Raw genomic sequence first — 27237 nt, 5'->3', positions numbered from 1 at the left:
CGTCCACAGAAATATATATATATACACACAACGTACACTTACACGGGGCGTGCAAGGGCTAAAAGAGAGCGCGTATGATATGCATGTACGTCGTATGTCAAACGATGAAAACAACACAGTACACACATACCAGCGCCGCGTGCGCCTTTTTTTTTTTCAAAGTGTAATAGGCAGAGATAGGGCGGAGAGAATGGGGGTGGGTGTCCTCGCGAGGTCTTGTATTTCACCGAAGCTGCAATGCATTCGAAAGCAATTTTGCGGGAGAGCCAAAAATTTGGAGCGCCCGCCCGGCGTTAAATTAGATGCTGAATTATTCACGAGACTTTGGCCGCGAGCGCGGAAAAAAAAACAAGGTCTTGTGCGTGCGTGTACGTGTGTGTTTTTCTTTCGAACCTTCGTGTAGTATTTAAAAAAAAAAATCGATCGGCCCTTGGCTCCGGAAGCTTTAATTAATCGTCCCGAAGTTAATTAAAATTCCCACCGCCGGACGGAGCTCCGATAATTCCATCAAAAGGGAGAGGAGCAGCCGAGGTGTAATCATCGCGGCGCGGCACACTGGATGGAAAAAGAAATACGGTCAATGCCTCCACACACACACACACACCGTAGTGTACGCTCCATCAATGACGAGGGGAAAAAAGTACTTTTGGCGCGAAAAACTTTTCTTACGTTCGTTCCACTGGTTGTATATACCCATAAGATCCCGTCCGGTAATTGGGAATCGAGCGGGGCAGAGAATGAAAAGGGGATAAAGGGCGGCTTGGCTCGCGACTGATTTTCCAGAAGAGCCGCTCCTTGCAAACTACGCCAATATCGAATGGACTCGATTTTTTTTTTTTTTTCTTCTTTCCTCCTGGAAAAAGAGCCATCGATCGGCGGACGGACGGGCGGCATAGGCTCTTCTTCTCGAAGCACATAATTCTCCGAGGATGAACTCGAATGGGTGTCCGGAGTTGGAAGAGAAAAACAGGAGGTGGTCGGAAGGCGATAAAAGCCCCTTACCTCGGGAAATTCGGGGAGTCAATTACAACCAACGCCAAACGGGTGTTCCATCGGAAGACGATCGAGATGCAGAGGAGAGAATCCGGGGGATGAAGCCTACACCAGCGTGTGTGTGTGGGGGGGGGGGTTGCACTTTGCCTTTCAATGGTAGGTGGTTACGAGGGCCAAGTGGCTCGAGTTGAAGGCTGAGGGCCGGTTAGTTACGCGAGGTCCGATTGGAATGTACACGACCTAAATTACACAGTGGCTTTGCCCTTTTGGGTACGTACACACGGTTGGGTGAGAGGGGGGGGGGTAGGAAAATGCAATTAGACGCGTCATTCTTTTGGCTGCTGTGGTATTGTGGGAAACACGGGGTTGGTTGTATCGCGAAGCTCCCTCGTGGGTTGAGGCACGCGTGGCATCGCTGCGAACAAACAACTTGCTTTCCCCCCCCTAAGCAGCATCAGTCAAGAGCGAGTTGGCGTGTCGTCTCGAAGGTTTGCTCGCGATGAACCCGGTATACAATTCCCTTTGCGCATACACGGCGCGTCCGACTTTTAGAATATATATATATTCATGTATTTGTAGTAGGCCGTGCGAAACATGTAATTTACAATCGTACGTCGCACCCACTTTGGAATGTCTCCTCCGAACTCGTTAAAGCTTATACATATGTGACATAAACGTACTTTGTTTGTCTCTTGTTTCGTCGTTTTTATCGTTTAAAACGCGAGATTTCCTTTTCTTTCTTAAACTTTTTTAATTACGTGCAAGCGTTGAGATGCGAAAGTTTTGGTTTACGTTTTACGTATGGAAATTTGCAAGGGTTGCCGATTTCATCGATCGATCGTTTGCTTTTTTTTTTTTTTTTTTTTTTTTTATTGTTCGGTCAATCAGCAAACTGTTGACTTTGTTAAATTTTTCCTCGTTTAACTTTCGTTGCACAAAAAGTAGACCAACACTGAAAAATCTAAACGCGATATGTCTGTTTTGTAGACTTTTTTTTTTTTTTTTTTTTTTTTTTTTTCAAAGAGTCGGTCGAATAGAGTTTTGATGAAAGCACGTAGCCATAGTTTGGCAATTGTAGCGTCGAGAATAAATTTGAGCAATACTCGAAGTAACAATGTAGTATTAGAATAGTAAAATCGACAAGTTGTCTTTTCAAAACGCGTATTTAATCATGAATTTATTTCAAGCTCCTCGAGATATATTATTATTATTCCACACACAAAACCGATAATCGACAAATGATCGATCGGCATTCAGATTATCGTATTATTTACTTTTGTCCGTTTTCGTTTGCTAATCCTATATAATTGTATGCTCTCTATACTGATTTTATTTAAACCACCTCGTGTGAATCCCTGCTAATGCAGTCTTTCCGCTCGAATTAGTTCGAAAAACTAAGTTTTAGTTCATTTAATTGTTGTTTTTTTTTTTCCTGATAATTACAATATTCACCTATACCAACCCACTCTCGAGACTATAATAAATACATGTTATAATTCAACGTGACCTGTACCAACGACAACTTTACCCTATCGTCGATCATATGTGTATATATATATAGATATATTTATGTATATAACATCCCTACTTTTCTGCTCAACGCTATCTATGTTCACTCAATTTTCATCGATATACATATTATTTATTTACAAGACATTTGTTTGCGCGTTTCGTAATAATAATACCCAAACGGTTTGTTTGTTTGTTCGCCACTTAGCCTACACATTTTGCTCCCCTATATTCCCCCAATCCCCGTTACACTGCATTTGTATCACTTTTACGTGTGTTGACTTTTATCCTTTCAGTCTAGTACACCATCTCCCGAACCGATGCGCGATTCACTGTAACATTATATATATATACCATTACAAGTTGCAGGGAACTGTGCATCGGTTCTACAAACAGATCACTCGGCGATCGACCGTTTGGCCGTCGATATCTCGAGACTTTTTTGTTTCTTGCTCGAGGGTGATCCCGAAAACTCGAGGCGACCTCGAAAGGAGCGCACCGAGTGCTCGGATCAATATTTTTTTTTTATGTAAAAGCACTTGATGCGCTCCTTATTTTGCTTAACTTAAATAATACTAAGCGTTTGGTTTGGCGAGCGGACGATTCGGGTGCCGAACGTGCGCGCGACGCGGACAAACCGTCGTCCTGCTTTGTAGGATTTTCAACGAGACACGCGTGCATTTTTTTTTTCTTTTTTTTTTTTTGTTCGGTAACTGATTGAACACATATAATGTGAGCGGGCAAAGGATTAGAGGAGGGGAAATGTAAAAAGTTGGGAGAGAGAAACACGTTTGTTACACACCCATGGGGTACACTTACACACGGAGAACATATATACCTAAAAATGGAAGACGAGGTTCGGACGGGGGAAGGGGTGGGGGTACGGCGAGTTGGGATCCACTTGTATTACACGCTGTACTCCCGAATCGCGAACTTTGTTTTCCCGCCGATTTTTTAAATTCGACCCAAGCATCGTTCTTTCTATTTTTTATTCCTCCAAAACTCGGTACAACTGTCGTTGTGCATTTTGTGATCTTGAAACTTTACTGAAAAATATCGCTCGAAAAGGAAACAACTTTAAGTTACAACGTCTTCACTGTTTTTATCATCTGATTATTACTATTATTGTTGCATTGCAGTTTGTAGTAGTTAGTGAGACAAAATTTGTACGATTCGACAAAGTCGAAAGTGATTTTGTTTGTTTTTACAAAAATAAACGCGTAGGTATGATTGTCGGGCGTTTTATACATATACTCGTGAGAATCTAGTTTTCCCAGCTGAAAAGACTAAATAAACAAAGCTCCCGGAGTCGACGCGAGAACGAGCGGAGTTTATAATTTCGTTGGACTCGGGAACAAAAAATAAAAAAATTCCTCGCCGCTTTTCATAAGCTCATCGATGGACTTTTAATGAACTTTTCAGCGGCCCATCGGTGATCAGCTTTTTTTTTTTTTTTTTGTTTCATTAAAGCGATAAAGGAAAACACGGCTTTGAGCCGAATTTTTTTAACGATGCGAAAATCGAATACTTGAAGCATCGATTGAAAAAAAGTATGGCCTCTCCGTGGGGTTTTCCGTAATTTTTCGAATTCCAAAAACCACTCGCGCGAGCGGAAATGACAATCGAGCGGCCGATGGGATCGAATTTCCCGGCAAAAATGCGTGAACCCAAAATTCGTACCATTTTCGTTTAATCACCGGATTCATCCCTCAAAAATCTCAAAGAGAGAGAGAGAACACGGTGGTACTAATCACCCGCTCAATCTACATTTCCAGGGACAAGAAGGGGAGGGAGCTTGATTTACAAGCCTTCTCTTGCACAGTCCCTCCGCGAGTTATTGGAGCGTCGAACACGCGGGGCTCGTGCTTTCCTTGGGAGACACGTCGGAGCTTTGGTTGTTCCTATAAAATATCACCCTAAGGCCCTCGTTGTAACATCGTAAAAAATACATTAGAACAAAAAAGTATTGCAAAAGTCGAGAAAATTTCAAGATCACAAAATGCCGTCAATTCAAACTATTATATTCTCCATCCCACTCACGGAGAGTCAACGCAAAGCGTTGACTTTTTTTGTACTATACCTAATAATCCATTCAGTTGAAATGTTTACCGAGAGGCGAGATTTATTTTTTTTTTAATTTATCGAGGGTATTGGGGTTCGATTATCGAGGAAAATTTATTACTCGAGCAAAAAACTACCGGTTGGCAACATCAACATCGACGTGAAATTCAGTCCCGTCGTCGTAACAATTAATCATCACTGTACAATACGCGCGCTCCTCGCCAACTATACTACCACATATTATTTATTATGTACAATAATTGCAATGGTAATAATAATAATAATAATAATAATAATAACAACACGAGATGAATCGGTGCATTGTCGAACCGCTCGATTAAAACCCCCTCTGAGGCTATTATCGTTACTGTACCGTGTAAATATAACGCCGAGCACATATCCACGTTATTTCATCCCTCGTCACCCTCTTCTTTTCCTTCCATTGTATTTAATTGCCTTCCCATTAATCGACCGATCGCCCCTCGCGCGGCTACAACACACTCGAATTTCCACCGTCGCTCCGCGCTTCGTTTCTTCTCGCGTTTAATCATTTGTATAATTATCTACACGCGCGTTTTCGCTGACCCGCCTCCGTTTGTAAATATCTCCTCTTCATATTTGTATGTACATACACACGTACAATCGTTCAAAACGTGGCGCGGTCGCTTCTTTTTTTTTTTTTTTTTTTTTAAATTCGGTTCAGTCGCAGGGTGTCTGCCCTGAATATTTCAGTTACTTGTTTAATCATCTTTGTTTTTTTTTTCTCGTAATTTTATTCAATACCTATGGATAAAAATAATGGTGGCACGGCGGCAATGGTGGCGGCTTTCGAACGCGAGAAAAATTACGCGCTCGCCAACTCGTACATGTGGGAAACACCCTTATTTCCATCCCTCAAAAACGAGACCCAATGACGCGGATTTGTGCATCGATTTATATCCAAACCTCCTTGAAAACCACATCAACCATTGCATTTCGTATTTACAACGCGAAAATCCCCTCGTGCGTACAACAATCACGCGCAACGCGTCCCTTTCCCTTTGGGAGCTTCATTGTTTCGTGGATTTGGCAATCAATCAAAGTTTCATGAACACTTTGCGAAAAACATTTGCAAAGGTATTGGCTTCACCAACGTTGAATTATAAACTCCCCAAATCGAGGTTGTACAGCTATGTGCTTGAAAAAGCAGCAGCCCCGCAGGAGCAGGGAGCGGAGGAAGGGGAGGAAGGACGTAAATTTCGCGGGCGTGTGGTATAACAATGAGAAAGTATAGTGACTATCGCCGTTGCGTTCAGACGCGCGTCTCGTTGTAAGAGTGCCCGGCGGCGGAGGAGTGGTGGCCGCGGCGGGGGTCGAGGGAGTCGCCGGGCACGGAAAACGTGACGTTCGGCACCTGGGAGGGGTCGTCCTCGGGCTCGCCGGTGGGCCCGAGCAGTTGCTCGGACGCCGAGGGCTGGTGGCCCGAGTGGCCCCCCAGCCCGTCGCTTATCGAGGTCGTCGAGGCTAGTATGCCGCGACCGCGTACCTGGTAGCGCGGGTAACACCGGCCGCAGCAGAACTGCAGGATCGTCCCTCGCTGGTGCTGGGGCCCCGTGCTGTGGGCCGGTGAGGTCAGGGGACTCGGGGAGCCGGCCCGCTTCGGCGCTCCGTTGAATGGCACTTCCATCTCCACGAACTCGCGGTCCTGCAAACATAGTGCCATTATTTTCTGGCTTATTTCCTTTTTTTTTTTTTCTTTTTCTTTCAACTAAATGTGTATGTTGGGTGCAAATATGGTGTTAATGTGGCTGGTAGTATACAAACTCGGTCGGAGTCGCAAAGTCTCCGCGATGAATTGCAGTGCCCTCGAGTGCCGATGGAGTGGTCATTCATCGATCGGTAGGACGTTCACTCCGGCGCAAAGATGGAGAGTTTGTTGGTTTTTTTCAAACACCGGCTCGAGCTGTGAGCGGCTATTTTTTTTTTTTTTTATCCAATCGGCCCACTTGTTGGGAGAGGCGTATTTTTAAATCCGAATCGGCGAAATTCAAATCAGCCGGATGTGGAAGGGGAGGGGGGCGAGAAAATAAGCGATTGTAATTTTAGGGAGGGTCCGTGCTCCGGGAGTCACTGTACAGCGGGAGCTAAAAATAATGAAGAGCTTGGAGTGTTTTTCAAAGGCGTTTGCGAGTATCCTTCCCCGAATCGAGGCTCTGTATAATTGATCGAGGGCCTGCGCGCTTTAAAGTCTTGATACAGAAGGTCGAAAATCTTTTGTGGTGTTGGGAAGACTTGGAAATCTTTCAGTAGACTCTCAAAGTTTTTTGTGAGCTTTTATAGACTCTTCAAGGCTTTATGTGACTTCAAACGATTTTAAACTGTTTTCGAGGCTTTTGTAGTCTTTGAAAGACTTGAAAAAACTTAAAAGTCATCGAAAGTCTTGGATGACTTTAAAATCTTTCAGAGACTCTTAAGGACTACGTGTGATTTTAAATTATTGACCTCAAAGAATTTTCGAGAGTTTTGTAGTCTTTAAAAGACTTGAAAATACTTAAAAGTCATCGAAAGTCTTGAATGACTTTAAAATCTTTCAGAGACTCTTAAGGACTACGTGTGATTTTAAATTATTGACCTCAAAGAATTTTCGAGAGTTTTGTAGTCTTTGAAAGACTTGAAAGTCATCAAACGCCTTACATGACTTTGAAATCTTTCAGTAGACTTTCAATGTTGTTGTTAACTTTTAGAGACTCATCAAAGCTTCACATGACTTCAAATGACTTTAGGAGTAACCTTTTAGAAGCTCTAAAAGACTTTGGGAGAAAGTCTGTTCAACGACTTGATGAGTGCGCACTCCTTTGGGTGGGTTTTCCCCAGGACGGGAGATACCTGCATCAGAGTTTCCTTGCGATTGGCGGAGGAAGAGCGATTCCTTGCCTCTTGTTATTTTGCCAATTTTGAAAACACAACAAGACTCCCGTGCGGCGAGGAAAGGGAGATATAAGAAAAAAAACAACCCCCTCGCTTTTTTTTCAGTCGCAGAGTCGGATCCTCTAATTAACCCGGCCGACAGTCGGCGAAACGAAGCCGAGCCTCTCGCCGCCATGAGACGCGGAAGCACTCGACTCGTCCATCTGTTGCTGAACCCCTCGGCTTGAGCCCTTATTAACCTACTTATCAACCCTTTTGTGTACGTGTGCGCGCACGGCGCTCGACGAGATCATTTCCGTTCCCCTCATTTAAGCCCCACCCCCCTCTCTTTCACCCCCTCCGATGTTTTTGTGCTCTCATTCACGGACTGGGTGAGATGACTGGCTGCGTTTTTTTTTCTCCTCCACCCTCCGATTTCCCCGGTAATGCCACTGTCTGGGACTGGAATTGACAGGCCAAGGGCGGTACTTACTTGCCGGGAAGCTCCTTTTTCTTCTTCTCTGACGACTTTTTCAGCCGACAAGTCGGGACCAGCGGGGTAAGTAAGAGGAGGATCTATTTAGAGCTTTTTTCGAGCAAGTTAACGCTGTTGTCTTTAGCTCGTATAGCTTTGATGAAGACTTTTCCGAGCGACGGGTCTCTCGCGGGGGGGTGGGAAAATTCCCGCGAGCGGACACTCCGAGGTGAGATAACCGAAGGGTCCGGTTGGAGAGCAGTTTGTAGGAAAAGTGGTGGTTGGCCGACTCGAGAGGTAAAAGTTTATCAGCGGGTCAATGGCGGTACTATACACCTCCCAGTGAGGCAAGGGGATCCTTGGAGCGTCTCTCGAGTTGCGGTGAGGGGATGACGGGACGAGATGAAAAATCTTGATGTGACATTTATACTCCCGCTAGCGAGCCTTGACTCTTTTTTTTTTTTTTTTTTTTTTTTTGTTTCTTTGGCGGAATTTTACAAGCTAATCTTACCCCTGCTTTGGTATCGCATCTTGCGTTTTATTTATTTTTTTTTTTTACATAAATTACAAATGGATGTTTCGAGAATCGTTCAAAGTTATCGAGGACTTTTTCGAGGAGGGAAAAGCTTACTTTGGCAATTTCGAGGCAGCGGCCACTAGAGGAGTGGGGCTTTAACTAGGCCAAAAGTGAATTTGGATTAACTGCAGAGGGTACAGGGACTGTAGATACCTACTGCCACTTGTCAAAGCCATCACTTGTGCACATCTCTTTGATTTACTTTCGTTTGTTTGCTTTTTTTTTTTTTTTTTTCATCTTCCAGACTGAACGTCATGAAAGCGATGATGTACGCGATGTGTTATTAAATCATTGTAATACACGAACAAGGATTTATCGTGGATGATCATTGGATCTGTTTATTATTATTTTGTAGGGATTTCCTGGTTGGTACAACCAAAAAAGGCAGATCACGTTTTACGTTGTAGCCGAGTCTCGGGGGAAATTTATCATCGGCGGAAAGTACTAAGCCGAAAAAAGTCAGGAAATTTTTTTTAGCGACAAGAAAGCAGGTGAAGCATAAAACCCTGAGTTGATTAACGCGGTGCTGTGTATGCGAGTAAAAAAAAAAAAAAAAAAAAAAAAAGTAAGAAAAACTAAGGGGGAGAAAAGACGCAGAGGAAAGGTGACGAGACCGGCGGGAGGAAATTCATACAGCTCGCGGTTCGCTTGGCTGACGAGCGGCCTCCGTATAAACAGCAACCATCATCCTTTGCAGCTCACCTCGACGAAAATCTAGTGCAAGTTTTTGACATTTTCTGAATTTTTTTTTTTTTTTTTTTTTTTCATTCCAATGAGATCAACAGAAAAAAAAAAACACAGCCACGTGCCATCAACAATGTCTGTATATACACACTAGAGGGAAACAGAAGAGAAAACAGTGACAATTCAAGCGGACGCACTCTCGGCAATAACCTACTTTGCCCAGTTTTTCCATCAAAAGGGACACATACACACACACACACACACAGACAGACATATAATGCAACAACCAACAGTCGAAAGCTCTTTACGTACACACATAAGCGACACCTATACACAAATGCACATACACATATATGTATACACACACGTAACACTCGTAGCTCTTGAATTTAATATAGTGCACGCGGATCCACTTTTGCCCCGGAGGGGGGTGGGGGGCGGAAACAATATCCCAAAGAGCTGTGTTTTTGTATACATAAGCTTTCTTGAAAAACCGGGGGATTTTTCTCCGCGTACCACTCGGGCGCGTAAATCACACCGGGGGACGATAATTCAGGCGGATTAACGAGGTAATTAAGATGTATCATCGGCAGACCAAACGCGCGAGGGATTTTTCAGTTCAGCTGGCAAGGGAGAGGAGGGGGGGGGACGCGTAAATTTTAATGACTCGCTCCGCTCGATGACTCTGATTTATGTGCCATCCCCGGAGTTACACGCGCTTCATGCTACACGTCCACGAATAGATAAACTCACCGCGTTTACTTCGTGCTGGGTATACAATACACGCGTCGTACTGGGGAAGTATAATGCACGCAGGTGGTGAAAGAACAAACACGCAACCCGCCTTTGTCCTTTCGAGCGAGACGCATCTGGAAGACAAAGGGAGGGAGACACGATTCTCATCTCTTTGTTTTTCCCTGTAACTGTATGCCGCGTTATCTCTCTCGTGCGCTCTCGACCTATCGAGTGGGGACCTGCCTCGCCTTCCGGTGTCGCGTTATCTCCGGTGCGCCTGAAGAAGAAGAAAAAAAATTCCCCATCTACGTGCAGCCAGGGGGTAAGAGTATATTGTGTATCGTCAGCGGACGATCTCGATTGTTTGAGCCCGTTTATCTGCCTCTCGACTCCGATGCACTTAACCCAGATAATGGCGCACGGGCCAGCGACTTCCCGGCTAACTATCAAGGAGAGCGGGAGGCGTGCAACGACGTCAAAAGCGGAGGTGTGAAGTGTGCATATCATCAGCTCTAACTTGCTACTCGTCAACTATTTTTTCCCCCTTTTTTTGCTGAGAAAGGGGGTTGTTTCGGTTTATACGATGGCGCGCGCTTGGGGGGGTGGGTTATTTTCTTCACACGCTCGTAGTGGTCCATCCGAGAGAGGATCCCTCATATACTCCGGATTAGCGGGGGCCACCGTGAGCTGGTGCGTGCCGCATAATGGCCCACATCAGCCGAGGCTTCAACCACTCGGGGGAAAAACGAGGAGGATCCGGCAAACAAAGCCACCGCAGCGCGAAATGAAAGCTCTATCCGCCGCGTTGAAATTCAAAGGGATGTTATATACCCTCTTTCTTTTTTACCCCCACGCGCAGTGATGAAAAAAAAAAAAAAAAAGAAGACGAAGAAGTAGGATGCAACGGGCGTCGTTGAATTAATTACATTCGGCTCTTGGTGGGGATTCAGGCCGCGTGGGCACACTTCCTCGCGGCTCTGTCGATGGCCCTTCTGCTTCTTCAATTTTATTTTTAGCCACCCTGTCGAGGGGCAAATTTTTTTTTTTTTTTTTTTGGACGAGGGGGAGGGAGCACAGTGACGTTGGAGCGGGCGTACACGCGATCACCGTTTAGCCGGGAAAATGAAATTATCGCAGGTAATAGACTCGCGGACTCAATCTGGTATGGAAAATATACATGTAGGGGTAAACTCGTAAGGGATTCCTCGCGCGTTCGCGGTATTTTCGATTCGCTCCACGCGCGACTCGGATCATTCAATCCGCGGGGGGGTGCACTCTCGCGAGCGTAGCCCGGATTTTTCACCGCGCGGGTGTACGTACCAACAACGCACGGACCGAGCGTTCGATTGTCGGGGAGTTTTGGTTGCGAGGGGCGTGAAATTGATATTTATAGGTGCGGGTCGAGACGGGATGTGTTTTCGTGGAAAACGTGACGAAACAAACGGCGAGTTATCCTTCTGACCCCCCGATACGTCAAGTTAAAAAAGAAAACAATCGAAGAGGGGATGCACCACGGAACGGGTCGACAGATACAGGCAAATGTTCGAGTTGCTTGGGGGGAGGTGGGGTACGATTGTACGTGTATATACGGTGACGAGATGCCGGGAGTTTCGAGGATGCAACTCTCGAGTACATTAGACAGCAGCGGAGCCTCTAAGCCGCTCTCCTTGGCGTACACGTAAGGGAGAAGTAGATCCACGCGGGGATGGGCCATTTCCGGGACATTTGAGCCAAAAGCGAGCTAAACGGGGGAACAGACAATAAGAATATTGTTATTATTTGGCCCGATAATATCCCGGGAATGGCGATGGCAGGGGTTGTAAAATAGAGCCGACGGACGGGCGATATGGTCGGGGGAGAAGGGGTCGTTTGAACGAACTGGACCGCGATAAGTTGCCCGACTCTTGTGTACGGCTCGAGTGGGACTATACTCGTACATCAAGAAGAAGGGGGGGGGAGGGCGAGTCCGGTTGCATTTTAATGCGGGGCTTTCGAGGGACAGCTCGAGCAAAAGCAAGTGGATCCGATATCCGTATACTTTTATCGATTGTCCGGACGATCCCGAGTTTGTACCACCAGCATAAAAAAAAAGCGCTCGAGTGAACAAGAGGCTGCATGTGAAACGTGCACTTACCGTCGTCTTCTCGAGGCACCTCAGCAAGTGATGGTGCTGCAGCTCGAATATGTCCTCCTGCTTGAGGTAATCGTCCGTCTCGAGGCCGCTCTCCTGGGCCGCCAATCGCGCCTCGGCGGCTTTCTTCTTGCTGACGAACGCTGCCCCGCTCGACGCCTTGGCGATCCTTATCCGCGCTAGTCTGGCTTTCTGCAACATTCGAGCAAAACTTGGTTAGTCACGGCACGCGATATTACATTACAAGTGTATAATCGAAGGGTGTATGGGGATTATTGGGCGCGTTTCATCGCCCCACACGTGAACGTGTGCACGTGTAAGTGTGCCCCGTCTGACCTCGTCGTAATTGCCGTACGGGATCCATTCATGGATACTGCAGGTAATTACCACTGGAGACGCCAATCATTGCTCAGCCGATGACGATGCAACATTTAAACAGCTGAGCCTCCGCCCTTTGGGGTATTATAGCTTGGGTGTATAGACGTTTGATCATTCGATGATGCACCTATATATACCTCATATAGGGATACGTTGAAAAAAAAAATTGTGGCGACTGTAAGTAGTAACATACGAGTTTGGTCAGACGCCCTGATTTTCATTTCGTACACATGAATGTTAAAATAGAGAGGGCAGCTTTGGGAGGGGGAAAAAAAAAGAAAGGTTCTGTGCTCCATCGAGACCCTTTAGGCTCGAATTGAATCACGGGCGCTTTCAGTGCGTCAAAGCTCGACTCGTTAATTTCTCGAAAGCACTCTTTCTTAACCGAGCCACTGCGAGGAAAAAAAAAACTAACCATTCGAGGAAACGAGTGTCGCGCGCAAGCGGCTCTAAAAGCCCGGAACGGTATTTTTTTGCTCAGCTGCAGGAGGAAAAAAGGGGGGTGGGGAAAAAAAAAATTTTAGCGCTGAAAAGGGGCCTCGTACAGCCGGCGTGAATTTTTTCGCTCGCTCGGCAATTAAGCCGCTCGCTCGGCGGCCTCGTCACGGCCCCGGGAAATTGCAATCGGCGCGCGCGCGCGTACAAGCTCACCCACCTCCTCTCCCATAGTACGTAGACGAGGACGAGTCAATCCTCGACGACCCTCCCAAATGGCTCGGCGATCTTTCCACCTTTTCGGAGCACGACGCCGTTACACGTCGCTATTAGCCTCCCTCATTTTTATCGGCTCGCGCTTTGTACCTACACGGGCTCCAGTGAGTGCTAATGCCTTTCGTGCCCCACTGTTGGCTGGTAGTTTATGCGCACCGCGGATTTTTCCCGCGGAATAGTTTAGGGACACTCGGGGTATTTCGGTGAGCACAAAGAGCCCAACCTAGAAAACCCTTGTTTCCCCCCTCGGGGCTTTTTGAGCTAGTTGAGATTATTGGACTTTCTTCGCAGCAGCCGAGAGCGCGGCCACTCAAAGGAGGACAGCGCGGTTTTTTCTCCGACTGTCCGAGGAAGAAAACTAACTTTTCGCTAATCCGAAGCCACCACGGCTCACAGAGGGACTCACGAAGCGTGAAATGGCTCCACTCCGAGAAAAGCTGACTCGTTTTTTTTTTTTTTTTTTTTGTGTTTTTTGCTCCCGAGTCGGCAGCGTCGCTTGCGAGTCATAATCATAGGGTTGGATTTGCAGTGCCGATCGAGGACAGGGGGGGGGGGGTCTACCGGAACGTGATTACGTGGCGTGACGTAGGCAAGAACAACTAGACTGAGAAAACGGAGGAGCGAGCGAGTGATTTCGATGTCGGCTAGTAGAGCGTGTAGCGGAAACGAGAGAGTGAAAATCGAAATTTCGTCTCGCCGAAACGTGGTTTGAAGTTGGGAACGTTTTCTCGAAAAAGTTTGAAAAAATAGCGCACGCTCCAGGGCGCGTCTGACCAAAGATTGGAGCGACTACTGAATTTCGACTTTTTCCCTGTAGTGGGCAAAAATTTTTTCAAAAACTCAAGCAGCGGAACCTTCTCGATGTGAATCGGTCAAAAAATCGCCAACTACTCAGAAAAGAAGAGGAGACACTATTGCTAATCACCAACGTTCGATCAGGGCGGATCATAACCCTCTGACCGTCATCACTCGTCGTGACTCTACGTTATGCCTTTTTTTATTTTTCCAAACGCTAAAGTAAATAAGACTCCACAGTGACAAATTATCCACTGTTTGTATACTTATAAAGCTACAGCACCACTATTTTACTTAAATGAGCCAAGCTTCGTAAAAACAGTGATTATATCATAATTAATAAAAAAAAAAAACTCCCCTGATTGATCAATCGCTCTGAACCAGCCGCTCAAAAAAAAGTGCGTATTTGTGAGATGCGAGTTTAATTTCGAAGAACGATAAATAGAGCTTGTTTAGCACGTGCGCGCGTACGTATGGGGTGACTGTGTGCTAATCGCAATGTCCTCCGGAAAATTAGTTCGTGCCCTCGAGCGACTAATTCTCTTCGCCCTGTTATGAAACTTCCGACCCAGCTTGTACATATACCTATTATATGCGTTTGTGTAACGCGCGCGCACTTGTCAAATAAGGCTTGTCCCGTCTGTACGTGAGCATTGCACATATTATTGTCATAGGAAAAATATGTGTATTCTTTTTAATGGAGCCAATCATACATAATCGTGGATGATACTTTTGCATCGTCGATTGTACAGAATTTTCGAATAAACGTTTTTTTAAATATTTTTTGGTCCCTAATTATGAAATAAATACGTGTGACGTTTCTGGGGTGGTAAACCAAAATTACGGTACAAGTTAAAGGAAAAAAAGTAAAACTTATAAAAAAAAAAGGACAACAAGTAGCAACCAGATCGCAAGTAACAATTCTTCGGATCTCTTGTTTCATTGTCATTGACATTACTGTTTCTTCCGTGCTCTTATTCTGGAAGATTATCGCTTTGTGATTCGAACCCATATTCCATCGTCTAGTGGAAGTGGGCTCAGCTAAGTCATCCAACGAATTCGCGTCTGCGTAATGTTAATGAAGCTACAAATAGGGTCCAGATAATTACAAGCTGTGTACCATAAATATTTTCAATAGTAAACAAAAAAAACGAAATTCTTGGCTAATATAGAAAACGAAAAGTTCCTCGAGGCATTGGGTCAAACTTATTAAAATATTACAACCGAGAAAAAGTACACGCTACTAAGAACTAAAAAAAGAACTAGAAAAACTACACGTTTACTCGCTAAAACTTTCTTCGCAATCTTAGTCGCGAACAATACTTGCGCGTATCGTTTCGCGTCTCGAGTGCCAAGGAAAAAAGAAAAAGTGCAACAATGGAAATTCCCAGCGAAATTCAAAACAATTTTTTTTTCCAACGGTCGAAGCGAAAAAAGAAGCCGAAGAAAAGAAATTCAATGAATGCATCTTTGTAGGTACACACGCACATGGGAGAAAAGGGAATGCGTCGTCGCGGGTTGACTATTATTACGGGGATGACGGGCGCGTTATTGCGACGTAAACGCGACGCACGTTATCGGCCCTGTCAGCGCCACACCGCGTAGTTTACACCCGAGGAGAGGAATAAAAAAAAAAAAAAAAGGTCCCGACCTTCGTAAAGCTCGACGTCCACTATGTTTTGTCGACTAAAACTTTGTTTATTGCCCGTGGGTGAACAATAGGTACTTCCGATCTGATCGAGTTTGGTCGTAAACTGTGTTTTGTACAACAAACGACAAATCGTCAACAATCGGTATTTCGAACAAAAAACGAGTATATATTTATATATAGGTACACGTATAAGTAGAGGTATAGCAATATCTCTCACGCAGAGGTTGCACTCGGGGCCAATTTGCCAGTCAATTTTCCGGTCAGTCGCTCGAGTGCGTCTCTTCCCTTCCCCTCCGCAAACCTAAGAGCTCCGGCTTCTCTCCTTCGCTTATACCACGCTAATTACGTTTGATTAATTAATGCCCAAAGAGACGCGCTATACACACGCCTGCAATAACAATGATTCGTGCGTCAGAGATCTCGTGCACACGTGTGTGCCCCCAACCACCCTTGGGTGTGTGTTTACTGGTGCTACCACGAGATCGGAGAAGAAGGAAGATCGGCAGTTTTTGGGATTGCGTGGCTTGTGATTATCACTGGGTGATGTTTCCAGTAATGCGGACGAGCGCGTGTCGCAACTTTTCAACTTGTTGTTGCTCAGTCACCGATGGGGATCGAACCTGCGTTTGCAATAATGTAGTTTTGGAAGCCGAGCGGGTTCTCGAAATAGCGATGCCGTGCGCGTCTGTGTTTTGAAACTTTTCCATCAGCGATTTCGACTCGAACAATTTGATGGTAGGGTGTCGTGAAAAATGCTCATCCTCGGTACAGTGAAAATGAATCGATCGTATCAAAGAGAGGGACTTTCTCAAACGAAATATCTGAGTACAAAGCTTTTTTTTCTCCCGCCAGGAGACTTGGGCAATAATTATTTCATGGATGTTCAAACACTTGCAACTGTCTTTGGTGAACAAATTTCTTAGTCATCGTTTGTTTTCCAGCACATTGTGTGCAATACATTTCATTGCACAGTATTTCAAATCAAATATGTATTTAAATAGGTACTTTTACTGTTATTTTATTCTTGATTGTTTCTCCTGTCAAACTGTAATTCGAAGTTATTGCTAAAAGGAAATTATTTTAAGCCCATAATTAAAAAAAAATAATAATAGTAATAAATAAAAAGAATTTTAAATCATCTGTATAGGTACCCAAGTCTGCTCGTTGGGATGGAACCGAAGCCGAGACTTTTCCACAATCGACGATCACGCCAATAGGGTATATAACCCTGGCTCGGTAGCGAAAAGAAAAATCTCTATAATTACCAGCCCCCACCCCCTGACGCTCTGGTTTTCAACACCTCCCGTTTATCGGCTCGCTGTTGATTCCCAAGCAGGTCTGCCGAGTCTCAAAACAGTTTACGCGCCTTTCCACCTCGACGAGGCCCGCGTGGGTATAGTTTCCCCGAATCCATCACAGTTTTTCAGTGAAAATCAACGGCTGAGAAAACAGAAACGGATAAGCCTGCGATTCGCGGAAGCGGAGAGAGAAAAAACGTATACAGTGTATTTTCGGAGCGGTTTCCTCCAATTGTTTTTTTTTTTTTTTTTTTTTTTCATTCTAAGGCTCGATTTCCGAAACCGCGTAACGCGAAAAACAAAATAAAATTTTCCCTCTCGGAAATAAGCAGCCGCGACACAAAAAAGACAAAGAGAGCCGGTACGTGACGTGTCTGAGGGAGAAATACCATTGCCAACCCCCTGCTCGTTATACTCTGCCCCGCGGGTCCCCCCCAACCCCCGAGTCCTCGTCGCGGCACACTTGAAAGCCTCGTCGCAGCTAGGCCGCGTTTTTCTTCTTCTCGTTGTTGTTGTTTTTAGGTGTGCACACTCTCGTCGTGTCGAGAAGGGGTGTACAAATAGGGCCAGCCTCCGCGAAACAGGCCACAACACCCCACCGCTCTCCTCTTTTTCCCCTTTTTATTGTGATATTTGTGTGTACACAAAGGAGGGGAAAACGCGCGAGGGCGATTATTTTCAATTTTCAACATCTATACGTGTATTATGTGTGTGTACGCACGCGCACACAAACACCTGTCGAGTCTCTTCTCTACCGGCGGCGTGTATTTATCGAGGGTCGAGCCTCGGGGTGGCTCCGAAAATAGCACCGACAACGGGCCGCCTGGGTATTATATGGCCAAATACGTATATGTATGTGTAACGCGTTGATAATTTAGATGTTGTTACGGTGGCTGCATCGATTTTTTTTCGGAGCCACTCCCCCGATGTTGCCGCATCCAAGTGTAATACAATGTATACACGACTGGAATTGAGATCGACTACAGTAGCGTGTGTACATTGGACTTCGATTGGGGTGGGGGTCTTTCTCGAGATCGAAGGAACGTTTTTGCTCCTACGCAAATGATATCGGATGGAATCGTGGTGATTTGTAAATGGCAAATCACATTGATAATCGTCATTGACGCGTAGTCATCCTCAGGACAGATGTTCAAGTTGAAAATTCAAAGTGGAGAGAAAATTTTTGTCCAAGTGCTAAGTGACAGAGCGCACATGGGTACACGAGGACTGGCCTCGCTCCTTCCCATTGTACCCGTATAGCTTTTATCCGCGTGTATGTACAAGTTTGATCTCTGCGCGGTAGCAGACTCTCCGGCTCGGGACGGCGAGGTGTACACACCCGCGTCGGCTAATCACTTCCTTCCCGATCGATCCTTGATAATTAATATACACGAAGAAGTACAAGTGCCCCCTGGGGGGGCATATTCGATCCTCGTAATCGGTACACCTGCAGTATATGTATACACCGTGGAGTTGTTGTTGCTCCTTTTAATAATACACGTCAAAAAAGCCTGACAAATGGATGGTATATCGGGGACAAAGAAAAAAAAAAGGAAATATACACAAATTCGTTCTTACACGCCATATACTCCCCTCATATTCCTTCTTTTTTTTCGTACATATATATAGACCATAGGATCCTGGCGAGCACGCGCGTCTACATCCGCGCACAGCTTGACATAGTGAATTATTCATACCCCTCGCGGAGAGTACAGGGAGAGGACAGACGCAAAAAAAAAAAAAAAAAAAAAAAAAAGTATCGCGAGGGAGGAATTCCGATTTCTTGGGCGATACAGCAAGCGCGTGGGGCGCTTCGTTTGCGCCGGCGTGTACTTACGTGTTTATACACGCGGAAAAAAGAGACGCGGCGAAACTCTCGACCTAAATCGGAAAAACCTCGGCGGTGCGGAGCCGCAGCTCGTGAATGGCGGCACTTGGCCCCTTACTCGCTTCTTTGCCCGATGCTTTGTATAATGCACACCGAGTGCTCGCTCGTTAGGGGCTTCAGCTTTGTTAAATTTTGAATCCCCTCGATTTATACGAAGATTTTAATGTACACACTTGCACCGCGCGGAGTCACTTATCGCGAGCTAAGGAAAAAGGGAGCAACAGCTGCGTTGGCAGTGATCCGAACCACTCGTCAAGATTAATTTGGGAATGAGTGGGAGAAGGGGATGAGCCGGAGGGTCGGGCCTTTGGCACGTGCCGCCAAATGGGCAAATCGCATCAACTCCGGGCATACCGATGGACACGTGGGCTTTAATTTCATTTGCTCCTCCAACTATCGCCCACACGCGTCGACGAGACGAGGATTGGGAAAAAAATATTTGTGACTTCTTTCCTGCACTTTGATGTCCTTGACGCGTTGCGACTCGTCTATGTTTTTTTTTTAATTATTACTACCGGAGGCGTTGCACAAAGGAAGCCATGAGGGGAAGCGTGATTGGTATAGGCTTGGACGACACGACTCATCTCCGTGTCATTTTCGCGCGAGACGAGCAACCTATTTATACCAACGTGGGTAATATGTAGGCGCTGAGAATCACCCCCTGGGCCGCGAGAGATGGAATTACCCCGGCCAATATCATTATCCCCTCGGGCGGGGGGTTGAGAAATGACACTGGATCTACATTTAGCCGGGGCTATTTTTGTCCGTAGCACATCCCCCCTACCCTTGTGGATCTCTCGAGAGGTGATTTTCTTCCCCCTTTTTTTATTTGCTTCTTCGTCTTTATCAGCGTAAATCGACGTGCCACCATTGAAGACCGAATCGGGAACACGAGAGCCAACTATTACATCCAGAGAGAGAGAGAGAATCTCTGCGTTTAATGTCGACTCTCCCTCGATTTGATTTCACAGCTTTAATGCGGGGCATACAGGCCGCGCGACTGTGTGTGGGTAAGCGCATGTATATACACACGCGTATAACTCCGGAGCGCGAGCGAGGCGCGCGTCATTTCAATTTCAATGAGGGAGTAGAGGATTCCGGATGAAGCTCCAGCGATTGTGCTCGGCCGTAGCTCGTTTCTCCGGCGCTACTCTCTCGGAATGATTATCATCCCCCACCCCTCGCTTTTGTACGCGCCCTGGACCCCCCGGGGGGGGTAGTCGAGCGTGAATTTTTCTTCCTTATTTTTCCTTTCCCTCCCCCCCCCCCTTCGTAGCGGTGCGCCGTGGCTTTGGAGACGGCGCTGTTGTTGAATACAGTGACTGATGATGATTATGTAATTTTGCTCCACGTGTACGTATATGGTTCGCTCTTCTCGTTGTCTCTTCTTCTTGGGCAAAAAACAGCAAAGTGCGTATGGAAATGCTCAGTTTTTTTTTTTTTGTTTTTTTTTCCTTTGGAGAAATAGAAGAGACACGCCAACGAGATTTCGACGCGGTGACTTTGATTGAATATACAGCCGAGCGGTGCACGGGTCAAAGACGCTCCCAAACATCCCTCAGCTGCTTGTGTGTGTGTAGAGCACACTTTGCCGAGTAAGCGCACCTTCCCTCGCTTTGATCGGGCGCTTACGTATACCCAGCGGGTCTTAACCCATTTTCCCCTCTCAAAGTTGAGCCATTGTTTAGTCGTTTTTTTTTTTTTTTTTTTTTGGGTTCTCGACTCTCTTTCGATAATCACACGCTATGGCTCAACTATAGTATATACTAGATTTTGATTCAATGTGTATCTTTTAGCTGCGTTTCGCGGTATAACGAACGACTCGAAGGGTTAACGAGCCCGAGCCTCTCGAGAAAAAACAAAGAACAACACAACGCACGTGTCAATGGCTGGCCCGCTTTTTCGCCCGAGTCGCGCATCGTGCCTAGTTTTCTGGTGTTTTTTTCCAGGGGAAGCAAAAGAAACGTGGGTTTAGCACGTATACGAGTAACAGAGGGGAGGGGGTTTGAGAGACGATCGATACGTCGGAGTGTAGCCACGTAGGGTCTGTTGACTAGAGATAGCCCCGTAGGTTGCTGAATGAGCGCAGGTAATGAAGCGCGTCCGGCTGGCTGGTGGCCAAGGCAAATTTCACGGAGGGACACGCGAGCGGATGGATGCTCCGATCGCACCTGCTGGCCACATGGACAATGGAGATTTTTTTTCACGGGATGTCCGGCCACGTCAGGCTGTTACTACTTACATCCGACCAAAACTGTATTTGAAAAGAAGAGCAGGCGCAGATTTTTCCATCGGACGTCCGACCGTTTCAGGCTGTTACTACTTGCAATCTTGGAGCATGGCTATTTATTTCATATATTAGTTGGACAATAGGTTAGATTCCAAGTTTTTTCATTTAAATTTCCTTAATTATGGCAAAGGAGCAAGAAGACAGTAGTTTTATTATCAAATTGTTACTACTTGCGTCTGACCAAAACTATATGTTTGAAAAGGAGCACAGAAGCAAAAGTGAAAAAATTTCACACGGCGTCCGACCGCGTCAGGACGTTGCTACTTGTGTCTGATCAAAACTGTTTTTAAAAGGAGTACAGAAGATTTTTTTCGCGGGACGTCCAACCATGTCAGGCTGTTACTACTTGCGTCCGACCAAAACTGTGTTTGAAAAGGAGTACAGGAGCAGGTTTTCTTCACGGAACGTCTGATAAAGTCAGGATATTACTACTTGCGTCCGACCAAATCTAGGGGCTGTGAATTGACGTTGGCTGAACTTTGAAGTGTCGCTAAGAAATAAAAAGAAATCTCATCGCGAGATAAAAAAGAAAATAAAAGGGGGGGAAGGATTGAAAAGTTGTTCTCAGGAGGGCAACTAATGAAAATCGACGTTCGGTAATCGATAAAACGATTACGCCTCCGGAAAACTTTTCTCTTTAACCGCCTCCTCCCCCAATCTTCGGTTTCTTTTAGCGACGAAACCCGAACAAGGGACGGCTGTTAACTACTGCACCTCAGCGCTCCATATACTTTATCGGCCGTGTGTTTCTTTGGCTCGTGCCTCTCACACAAAAGACCGTAGCTGCAGTGTACTGTGAGCTGTACGTGTAGGGGTGCGGCTTTTCCTCCGTTTGTCTCTTACTCCCCTTCCAACTTTTCCCGCTACAGCCTCTCACCGAGTGCTTTTCTTGTCGACGTATCGCAACGACACGATGTGTTTTTATCACCCCGTCGGTGAGAGGAGGTGTGCTTCGTTTCGAGAAACGAAACGAGGAGAAAGTCAACGCTTTACGTTTGCATGCGCTTTTAGCGATCGATGGATGATTTTTTTCCGTACAATGACCAAGTTGGATGGTGAATGGGTTTTGGGATGCTGAGAAACCGGGGATTTGCCAAAAAGTCCATTTTGGAACGAGTTTTACCAAGGATACCATAGTTGGACCGTATTTTTTTTTAATTCTCGATTATCGAACAACGGTATCTTTTTCATATGTTAGGAAAATTAAGATCTCTCGCGTTTCTTTAAATAACAAAAAAAATAATAAATTTAAAAACAAAAACAAAAATAGAGATGTATTTTTAGGAGAATTAAAATATCTTCATCGCCTTTGTAATATATGCGGATGTTTAACGCCAACTTAAAAAAGTACATAAGAGATACATGAGTTTGAATATTTCGAGTTTGGAAAAAACAGGAGGATTGCAGCAGGTAAAGAGCCCAAAGTTGTCTTTTGTACGGGTAAAGTTATTTCTATCACTGACACACAGAATCGATTTGACCATTATGACCGTTTTCGATTTTACTGTACCAATTGTACTTCACCAGCTGAGCTTGAAACAGTAACATTTAGGTACTATTATAACGGTATGGTTTCAATAACCGCATTAGTGGATCACAGACTTTGATATTTAATTCTTAGTAAGATTAAGAAAAGACGCGAGGAGCGAGACAATGAGAGAGGAAACAGGTTCACCAGTTGGCTCCCCATATTTTAGTAACTCTTTCGAGTGGTCGAGGAAAATTAATACGATCGCATCGTCGCTTAACATCCCAAACGAGCGCTCACCCCTTGGAGCTAAAAAAACAGAATAAAGGAGCGCACGGCGCTGGTAATATTTAAAGAGGGTGCACTGCTCCCGGGGTTGCACGAGGTACCAGCAGCATTTCGTATTCCTCTTTGGCGCGAGTCCCTTTGTGCGCTTGCGAACAAAAAAAAAAAGTAGAGAATGCAGACGCATCCATGCATTTGCACCCTTTGCCCTGATGTATCGAAAGGAGCGCGCGTACGCTTGTCTTTCTTCCCTTCGCGAGAGCACAAGTATAAAGGGCGCCAAAGACAACTGAGCTACTTTTGCACTACAATAATCCACTCTAAAGAATAGCTGTCTCTTCATCAGTGCTGCCTCTCCATTTGTTGTTGCTGTTCCCCCACCTTTTTCCAAGACAACGCGTTCGGAGAGAAAAAGAGCCACCTTTGCTTTGTTTTTTTTTTTTTTTTTTTTTCACTCTTTTCCCCACCCCCCAGATCAAAGGCAGAATTTTAACGACGCGATCGCGATGTCGCTCGTCTTTTACGATCCCGCAATAACTTGTACGCGCGCTTTTACGAGGCCCCGCGCGCGCGAGCGTCGTTATTTTTAAAAAAGCGAGCAATTAACGGATAAGAGTACACGGGAGGGGGGCGAAATTTACGAGCCCAAGAGGTAGGGAGGGGGAAATGGCGCGTTGCTCGCATTAATTAGGGAAAAGCCGAGCTTCGACGGCGGTGTAGAGCCGAGGCCGTGAATTATCGTGCCCCAAAGATTGGAAATTAATATTAGACCGTTTAACGGCGGACGCTTTGAACTCGCGGCCAAGTCGTTTTCGCGTGTTTCATCTCGGCGCTTTCGTTATCCCTTTCCCGGATTAAAAAGAGATGAACAACAATGAACGACGTCACTGCCGTTGCTGTCACTGGAAAGCTATAGGGAAGCTGGTTTTTTTTTTTTTTTTTTTTTTTTGTTGCTCTACCGAATCATCGCCGTAGACGTTAAAACACGCGGAAAAAAGCACGCTTTTCGATCGCCCCTAATAAACTCTCCGCTCATTGTACACACGACGGCGTATAAAAGTGAGGGGGTGCTCTTGAAAAAAAGCCTCGACTTTTATCGCCCATAAAAACACTCGTTCTCGGATTTGGCAAACGACGGGCACGGCTAAATCGAATCGTCACACGCACTTTTCGCGCGGCTCATTAAAAAGCTCGACAACAATGGAGGAAGCGATCATTTCCGGGAGACCCCGGGGATGAAAAACTCAACCAACAGCCGTTAAAAACGAGGAAGCCTCTTTCTAGCTTGGGAGCAAAAAAAAAAAAAAGGGTTCATTAGAGGGCCCGCTGCATCGGCATCTCGATATCCGGCAGAGAGAGGAGTCGTCATCGGGAAGAAAGGAAGGATGTAGCTCTCTCCACGCGTGCAACCCTCGTATAAATCACGTCCCCCCCATCCCCCTCGATGCGACTAGACGGCTCGTCTATAAATACATCCGCGTGATTTACCATGGAGTGCGTGGGTGTACATCCGTGCCCCGTGTACCGATGCGTTACCTCGGTGTTTCAATACACGTACACACTTGGGAGGAGGGCGAAGGATGTACGTGTGAGCGGAGACTGGACGACGAGTGGTATAAAATCTCGCGATGCCGTGTGCACACGGACGACGGCTAATCAACCAGAGTGCACTTTCTGTACGGGCTGTATACGTTGTACCTATGGCCTTTTCCCATAGGAGGAAAAAAAAAAAAAAAAAAAAAAAAAAAAGAGTACGAATACCTTGTTCGGAGAGTGATGTTTTTCAAGATTTCGCGGGACGACAAAAGTTTGCCTTCGTGTACGTATATATATGCGTGTGATTGGAGGGGAGCTCCAAAGCAAAGCACGTCCATACACGGACACGGCACGTATATAATTACAAGGGAGGCGAGCGAAGCACTCGCGTCCATTTGCATAGGGCTCCGTCAGCCCGGGGCTTAAAGTAGGTATATACACCAACACGTGCCATATTGTGGGTAAACTCCGAAAACTCGAGCCGTAAGCTCTGCAACAATATATCGGGAGGTTTGGGGGGGGAGTACCGATGGTGTATCAGTAGCCGAGCGCATAAAGTGTATATTATAGCCGCGACGACGGCCCGAGGTTTAACGAGCGCCTCCCTCTCGTGTGTGGGTGTACATATTACATGACCTACCCCCTTTGGGCTCTCGGCGCTGGACAAAGTGCTGGTAAGCTGTGTCGGATAAATCGTTCACTCGCAGATTTTTATACAGTTTTTATAGGTTTTACATGCGGAGAGACACGGAAAAGGAATATTTATTTCTCAATACGTGTGTACGTGCATGCGGTGCAAAGAGTACACTCGGTAAACTGTTTGCAAGTTTTTTTGTCTCTTGCCTACCTCCTCAGGCTTACACGTGGGTACAATGTGCTTATGCACATAAGGTATTAGCTCTACTTGGATATGGGAAACGTGTAAGTTATAAATAGTAATAATATTATAGGTGTAGGTGATGTGTGTGTGTGTACTCACCCTCTGCGCCTTCCTCTTGTCGGCCCGTTGATTCTGGTGATAAATCCGACTGAAGTTGCTGACGATGACGGGTACGGGCAGGGCGATCACGAGCACGCCGCTGAGCGAGCACACGCCGCCCACTATCTTGCCGGCTATTGTTTCCGGCACCATGTCTCCATACCTGTATACCCAAACAACAAAAATCCCCATAAGTCAAGGAGTCCTCCGTACGCCGAGGGATGGGGGAAAAAAAGTGCCTGCCGAATTTGCACCAAATTTCGCTTGTATGTGTAAACGGCCTCTTTTTTTTTTTTTTTTTTTTTTTTAGCTCAGTCGATTTCGTTAGGAATCGTACACGTGGTTGATTAAAAATTGTCTCCAAAGCGGGTGTCGCGATTGAAACAACAGCACCGAGAGCTCGTTACCAGCTGGCCGATCGCGAGCGGTAATGCAGCTGTCACCTTGACACGAGCTCGTGCCTAACTAATTCATGCGCTGCTTGCCGATCGATCGGTCGATGCAACGATAACTGCATCCGCGCCGAGTTTAGACGCGTCTAAATACAGAAAGAGTATATGTTTGTATATACATGACTTTATCTTGTGTTTTCGGGAAACTCTTTCTTTTCGGAGGAGGGGAAAGCAGTCGAGAATTGTCATTTTTCATGCCTCGGAGCGGAGCGCGAAAACATCTTCCATTCGTGTGTGTATTGTATACGTGCTCGCGACTCTTACGTAACTGCAGCGTCTTACGTGCGGCTCCTAGTAACAGATAGCGGCCCGCGTATACATACATCCTCGTCGTGTATGAATTTATATGTGTACAAACTTTGCTGGGCTCATTTTTCACCGTCGCGGGAAAAAACGAGTCGCTGGATTTCTACGTGTGTATATGGTTGATATACTCTGGTCGTTCACTAAGGGTGCAATCGTAGGTTTTTTTCGGTGAAGTTTCGAGAAAGGTTTTCTTCGGGGTGCGGTCGATTATGGTTTTTCAACTTGCATGAAAATCGACTGTCGATGGACGAAAATTAAAATTAAATGGATCACGGACGGGATGCGCACAGGATTATTCGTTGGCAGATCCATGAATAACCAAACGAGTGAATTTCATGCAAAAGACTCGCGAGCTTTTCTAGAGAGAAATGCGTTATTTATGCGCGCAACAGCTTTTTTTTTTGGGAGGGGGGGGAAGTTATTTCATCATTTGAAAACAATAATTTCGTGCATTTTTTTATATGCTCCAGCAGTTTCAATCGAAACATTGGTTTCCCCCAATAATTCATCTGATTAAAACTCCCCAATAATTAATCCGATGTAACTGTTTTGAGCGACTAACAAGTGTATTTTGTATAAGTATTAGACGTATTTTTACAAATTATTCTTTACTAATCGATATATTTTACATCTTGTTTTTCAAATTCAACAATCAAATATGTGTTATTTTTGAGCGGCCACAATGACGTATCTTGGCGTAGCCGAGTACACCTTCAGACGTATATACTGAGTGTAGCAGTAGGTTACAACTATTATTTGACAGAAAATGAAACAACAACGAAATTACATCCTGGGATGTACGTTGGATCGAAGAAAGTAATTAATTTTTTTTTTTTCTTTTTTATTTCACCCTTAATTTTTGTATTTTCCAGTAAAGATTGCCAAATCAATTATAACAGAAACAAAATGACCTTCAATTTTGAAAATAGAGCAAAAAATGCACAGCTTTCTTTTCTTGAAGGGACGAACTGCACCAAAAAGAACCGAAACGCGAACTCAAGGCCCCGATCGTAAATCCTCCTCGGATCGTTTCGCAACAGCTGCACGCGACACGCGAAAAGCGCGATTTTTCCTTCCGCACTTGATTTAATTTGCAACGCGAAACGCCGGCTTTAATTTCATCGTCCGAAGAGCGAACGCGCATCGACA

The 27237-nt window shown here is 45.5% G+C and overlaps 1 protein-coding gene across 1 annotated transcript in view; it reads right to left on the bottom strand.

Moving 5' to 3' along the window:
• Positions 1 to 27237, bottom strand: part of Shal (potassium voltage-gated channel protein Shal) — a 70673-nt gene that overhangs the window by 10536 nt on the left and 32900 nt on the right. Inside the window, exons 2-4 of the mRNA XM_023390801.2 lie at positions 25331 to 25494; positions 12055 to 12243; positions 6089 to 6247 (exon numbers count right to left, since the gene is read on the bottom strand). Of these exons, the coding sequence (XP_023246569.2) occupies positions 6089 to 6247; positions 12055 to 12243; positions 25331 to 25494 (512 nt within the window). The remainder of the gene's footprint in view (positions 1 to 6088; positions 6248 to 12054; positions 12244 to 25330; positions 25495 to 27237) is intronic.

The sequence above is a fragment of the Copidosoma floridanum genome, unplaced genomic scaffold, assembly GCF_036245765.1.
Source record: "Copidosoma floridanum isolate Cflo_tuat_1 unplaced genomic scaffold, Cflo_Japanese_pri ptg000025l, whole genome shotgun sequence".
Classification (NCBI taxonomy): Eukaryota; Metazoa; Arthropoda; class Insecta; order Hymenoptera; family Encyrtidae; genus Copidosoma; species Copidosoma floridanum.
This window is presented reverse-complemented; position numbering and strand designations above follow the sequence as displayed.